Raw genomic sequence first — 6,110 nt, 5'->3', positions numbered from 1 at the left:
ATATTGCTTTTGTATAAAAAGATGATCGATGTAAGAAACACTGAAGAAAAGAACAAGTGGGCATATACATGGGAGTATTGTCTCGCCTGTCCTTTTCATTAGAACAGAGACCTTTCCTAATACAGTGTCCAAAGAGTCTAGAGTTTTCCACAACTGGTCGGTATTATAGCCTGGGTTGTTACGGCAAAAAATTGTAGCTATTAAACTTGAAAATACAGTCGTGTTTTTTTCTATGAAGATCTTGATGGTATTGTAGGGCGGCTGTATCTCTGGAGCAAAACGAGCAGATAGTTTTCTACGTAACAAATATATTTGCATATGTGGCTGCAGGAGTCTAATCACCTGCCTTGACATACAAGTTCCATATATAATATTACTCGATATAAGACTAGAGGTGTCACTGGTTTGATTGATCTTAGAAATTCACAGTTAGTGAGCTGTAATGTATTTCTATGGTTTCCATATTAAGCTGCATTTAGCAAATTTGTAGCCTTTATAGTTGACCTTTGTAGGTTTAGAGCTTCATTTTGATTATAATGTAACCTTTTATTATTTTCCTTTTTTAATGTATGCTAAATGGGAGGGAGTCCTTTAGTGCGACTTGTCACTGAAGACTCCTCACTGGAGGTTCCTTGATGCCTTGAATGTTGGCTCCTGATGCAAGGAGTTGGATTTAACCTCCCCTTCCTTGGATCGATCCCCCCTAAATATCTCTCATTACCCAGGCTCTGCATGTCCCCTACAGATTTGGCGCTTCACAGCGAATAAAATAAAATGAAACGCCCACAAGGAATGATTTCAGAAAATTCTATCCAGCAATAATAAGCCCGACTCAGAATGATATTGTATTAACAAGTGTCGCACTGGGAGATCTAACTTCAGTGAATCAGTGACTGCTAATTTTAATTTGTTAGCAAGCGTTAAACATCTAGATGATGAGTTTAGTGAGAAAAGTGTTAGAAAAGTGAGTCTGTACAACACTAGCGTTTTATCAGATGGAACTTGTCCATGGTAAGACAGGTGGAAACAGATGAATGACGAGGGTGAAAACCCAGACTGGTTTAAGTTACCTGTGTATGTAGCAGCTTGACGTAGGGGAGAAGGATAAACTCTACGATACTTAAAATGTAGGAGACCACAGTACTCATAAATGGTGGAGGAACTGTATAATTATATTTTATGAAGATGGTATAACCTGAAATCTAAACAGACTAGTTCACACGGCTTATAACGTTTCACCCCTCAAGGAAGGTTCCTTGATGCTGGTGAGGGGCTCTTGATCTAGGGAATTAGATCTGTGCTCCAGTTAGCTGAATTGAGCCTGAATGCCTTCCATCCCCCCCTTCCCACATGCGCTGTATAATCCTCTGGGTTTAGCGCTCCCCCATGATTATAATAACCTTTCAGCTGTTTGAGGGTCGACAGTCACGTCTCGGTAAAATTTAAGGTTTACACTAAAATTCGCTTTGAGTAGTTTTACTTTATTTTATACTTTAAATATGAAATTATTTGCTCATAATAAAATGAAAAAAAAAAAAGGTAAACATTCTGTGAATTAATTAAGCATATGTGGGGGTGGGTTGGTAGGTGGGGGCTGGCTGGTAAGTAGGGGCGGGCTTGTAAACTGGGGCAGGTTGGTGGGCTGGGTACTGAGCCTCGCCCTGGTATTCAACTTGAGCCAGGAAGCCGGAGTCGCCGTTCACAGTGTAGGAAACCCTCTGCAGGCGACCGTCGGGAAGCTGAACGTAATAGGATCCCTGAGTGTCGTAGCCATTACGAGTTTCATCGTGGCCGAAGTCGTTGCCGGAGTAGTCGTCCTTCACGGCCCAGTTGAAGTTGTACTGGGCAGGACCCTGAGAATTAGAGGCAAAATCTATTAAAATACATATGGATTTTAAGGGCTAGTAATATAATTTTACTAATTTCTGCACTGGTACTGTAGTCTAGACTTGAATGTCATAGGTAAAATATGATTGTGATAATTTTTTTTTTGCTGAGGGTTAAATTAATTAGTGGACTTGCCACTGGTTCCGGAGCGTTGTATGCAGGTCTTGGAGGGTTGTAGGAGGGAGTTGGAGGGCTGTAAGTGGGTGGTGGAGGGCCATAGGAAGGACGCTGCTCTGCTGAAGCGATGGCCAGGAGGGCAGCCAAGATGAAAACCTGAAATATCAGAGGTTCTCGAAATCTTTAAACAAAACAACGTTCCTGAATAGAAGAATCTATGACATATGCCCTAATGTAGTAATTATATTCACTAAGACCGACTCTGTACCTTGTAGGCCATGTTATTCTGTGTATGAGAAGATCAAGTGTGATGATCAGTAGCGATCACACACGTCTTATATACCGTAGCCTCCGCCCATCCCTAGTCATGACATGGTTAAGTTGGGAAAGGGAAAGGTAGAGAGACCTTGACTCACTGACTGGGAGTGACCACGCCAGCAAAATCTGGACCAACATGCCAGGAAGAAGAGGATGTAGAAGTTGTAATAATAATAATCATAATAAATACAGTCTCGTCAATATATTTTACAGAGATTCACTTTTGCTGCATAGAAAAATATTTATAATGGACAGGGATACACTCATACTAAGATGATAATACAATACTAAGATGACAATGCCTATACAATTGCATGGTTTTTCTCCCTCTCCCTCCACCCCCTCTCTCTCTCTCGCTCTCTCTCTCTCTCTCTCTCACTCTCACTCTCACTCTCACTCTCTCGCTCTCTCTCTCTCTCTCTCTCTCTCTCTCTCTCTCTCGCTCTCTCTCTGGGAATGTCTGGAGCCACAGGGACGACCAGAAACCTGGAGAGCTGCGATTTTGGAGGCGGCGATGGAAAACGACACTTAAGCTGTGTCCTGCGTATTTCGACTGAAGAAGTCTGCTGAGCAGGCGAAATGTCTTGTCCATAAACCAGACTGTCCCATATATGTCTTCTTCATCTGCTTGTCAGTGTTATAGATCATCAGCATAAGGTAAACACTGCCAACATCTGTCGTACCAACATCTGGAGTGCCAATATCTGTCGTACCAACATCCGTCGGTCCCCACTATTCAACCTGCTACCAGCAGATTGTCAGAAATATTACTGGAACAAGTGTAGAAGCAATTAAGAGTAACTGGATCACCACCTCCGTATTCTTAGATCAACCAGGCTGTGATGGCTGTGAGAAAGCGAGCCGATAACAGCAACGAACTTGTCGACAAGGCAGTCATCAGGGAGGCCTGGCTTCAGGGTTGACTGTAAAAGTAGGAACACTCTTGAAACAGGTTACAGGTAAGTTGTAGGGTTAGAAAGTGTCTGTTAGGAGGGGGGTAGTGGATGGGTGGGGATAGTGTGGGTTGTAAAGTGGGGGGACTGGTGGGGTAGTAGTGACGGGATGGATAATGTGTTGAGGGAGTGGTATGGGAGGGGTAGAAGTGAGAGGATGGATAGTGTGGATTGTGAGGAGGTGGTGGATGGGTTTTGAGAGGAGAGATGGATGGTAAAAGGAGTTCTTTTAAATAAATATGAATACCTCGTCAGTATGCTGCTACTCTGTATGATAGTTACGTAGCGGGAGCACCCACTGTGTCGCTACCCTACCTCATACGATAGTTACACAGTGGGAACAAAAGTTAGCTATGTTATACTGTCGTATTCAATCACCCATGATCGTGTCATACAAAGTCTTGAAATCTGTCTGTTTGGAGTTTACCTGAATCCGCTTTCGGAGGGCTCTCCGCGTGGCTAGGCTCCAGACCAGACCTCCTGTTTGCTGGCCCAATCAATCAATCTTTCACTGCATACCGCCTGCAGTCCAACGTATGCACCACAATCCGACTGATCAAGAACTGTTTTGAGGAATTTGTCTCGTTCCTTCACGAAGAAAACTAAGAATTTGTAATCCTTCTTACGCATGAATTAGGGCAATGAGAATATCGTCAAGCATTCCAGCAAGGATGGATCAGCTACGAGAGGTTTAAAGGTTTTCTTTTTAGCTTGGGAACTGCCACCTCTCAGCATAGTCTATCTCATACACAGGAGAAACGGAATTTTTATAAAGATATCTCCATCATCCCAGCTGATGGTGAGAGAGTGAAAAGGAAAGGTGTGTGAATATTATTAATAATAATAAACAATGTTAGACACATCAGCAGTGTGCAGCTTCCATATTCTACATGGTAGTTACATAGAACAGAACTAGCTATGTTTTCAGTTTTACATTTCATGACTGGAGTACATGCATGGTACTGAAATCTGTCAGCCTGAGCTGGTACAGTTCGGTAAGGCAATGAGGATATTGTCTGGTATTTCAGCAAGGGTTCGTCAGGTTACAGGAGCGTCAAAGGTTAGGTGGGAAGGTGCCAGGAGGAGGAGCAATAAGATCATAATAAACAGGTGATTTTATAATATGCAAAATAACTACAGGAAATATATATATATTATATATATATATATATATATATATATATATATATATATATATATATATATATATATATATATATATATATATATATATATTTATATATATATATATTATATATTGTGTATATAAAATTACTATTAGCAACTTAATATTTTCCATAACACCCAGTTAGAATAACGTGGGTTACCATCACTCTTACTAATTCATAACTTTTACCTCCACGGGGTGAGTCTCGTCTCAAGGATGCTATGCGAACTAGCTGTTACATTCTCATGTATTTTTTCCTCGTGCTGAGATAGCAACAAAAACCGGTTGCTGCTGTTTCATAACACTGATTTTCTACCTGGGTAATACTGAGTAGACGAAGTAGTAATAGTCTTGGTTTAGTGTTGGTTTAATTAATTATGCCCCTCAAGGGAGTTACTTTCATGATGGTAAGCTGCTCTTGTTCTAAAGAATTAGATCCTTCTTCCCTTTGAAAGATGATTGTCAGCTTTTTTTTCCAAGCGTTGTATGACCTTTACGGGTTTAGTTCTTCCCTCTAAATATATTAACATAATCAACAAATTATTGAAAGATTTATTACGTTTACCTTATTCATCCTAAAGTCCTGGTGTGTCATAACTCGTTTAGCACAACGGTGATCATAATTTGATCTGAATGTGCTTCAAGCTGGATGCAGATTGAAGACCTGTATGAGTCCGGGCTGCTGGGGCGATGAACCCCCTTAAGCCATGCAAAGGTAAACAAGATTACACGTTATTGTTTATTTAACATCTATCACTGCTAGTTGGCCAGATTTATCTTTGAAAGTTGCGTTTTCCATTGCTTTGGCTCGTATTATTTTTTACCCAAGTTTGGCAAAAATTTAACCCTTCCCAAAACTGAATCTTAATCTCGAAGGTATGGTTGCATTTGTAATTTTTTGTCCCCCATCCTTTTTGTACCAGCTGCATCTTTTTGTCAATATAAGTCAATTGTTCTTCACTATCCACCATAAAAATCCTCAGTCCATTAATCTCTAATTGTAGTACGCACTTTCCTTTCTGATCTATAATTATATATAATCAAATAGCTTTCACTACACATTTAACAGAAATATTATGGTATAGCTTTCGTACTTAGCTAAAGCAAAAATATCATGTAATATAGATATTTTCTTCAGATAGGGCAGCCAGTGTTATAAGAATTACTTTTCATTTCTCAAAGATCTCGAAATGGCTCAAAAACCTTGAAATTGATTATTCTCGGTTCTGTTACGTTAGTTTAGATTAGGTTAGGTAAATGTATATCAACATGTGCCTGGCAGCGTGGGGAGTGTAGGGACATCTTACGAACGGTAAACTTTCAGAGGCTATGTTGAACATAGTAGCCCATGTTGATTCTCACTGAAATATCTGTGGTTACTTTGTATTAAATACCGACTAGTATATTAATTATTATGTGGCTTGGTAAATGGTCTAAGTCGGACCGAAACGTCGTCGTGAGCTCCTCTCTCTCATGTGCTGCAGAAGAAACTTGCAAACTATGCAGCATCATTTACAGTAGTGCTTTCACTAGTTACAGTAGTGCTTTCACTAGTTGCAATAGTGCTTTCACTAGTTGCAGTAGTGCTTTCACTAGTTGCAATAGTGCTTTCACTAGTTGCAGTAGTGCTTTTACTAGTTACAGTAGTGCTTTCACTAGTTACAGTA

At 40.3% G+C, this 6,110-nt stretch overlaps 1 protein-coding gene across 1 annotated transcript; it reads right to left on the bottom strand.

The window, feature by feature from the left end:
- Positions 1-1,471: 1,471 nt before the first annotated feature.
- LOC128701389 (cuticle protein 7-like) lies at positions 1,472-2,344 on the bottom strand. The gene is made up of 3 exons (XM_070100457.1): positions 2,273-2,344; positions 2,023-2,160; positions 1,472-1,853 (listed from the first exon to the last, which is right to left on the bottom strand). Exons 1-3 carry the CDS (start codon positions 2,282-2,284, stop codon positions 1,560-1,562), a joined length of 444 nt encoding a protein of 147 aa, XP_069956558.1. The 5' UTR covers positions 2,285-2,344; the 3' UTR covers positions 1,472-1,559.
- Positions 2,345-6,110: the final 3,766 nt, after the last annotated feature.

Source organism: Cherax quadricarinatus, chromosome 72 (assembly GCF_038502225.1).
Source record: "Cherax quadricarinatus isolate ZL_2023a chromosome 72, ASM3850222v1, whole genome shotgun sequence".
Taxonomy (NCBI): domain Eukaryota; kingdom Metazoa; phylum Arthropoda; class Malacostraca; order Decapoda; family Parastacidae; genus Cherax; species Cherax quadricarinatus.
The sequence above is the reverse complement of the archived record's forward strand: the minus strand, read 5'-3'. Positions and strand labels throughout refer to the sequence as shown.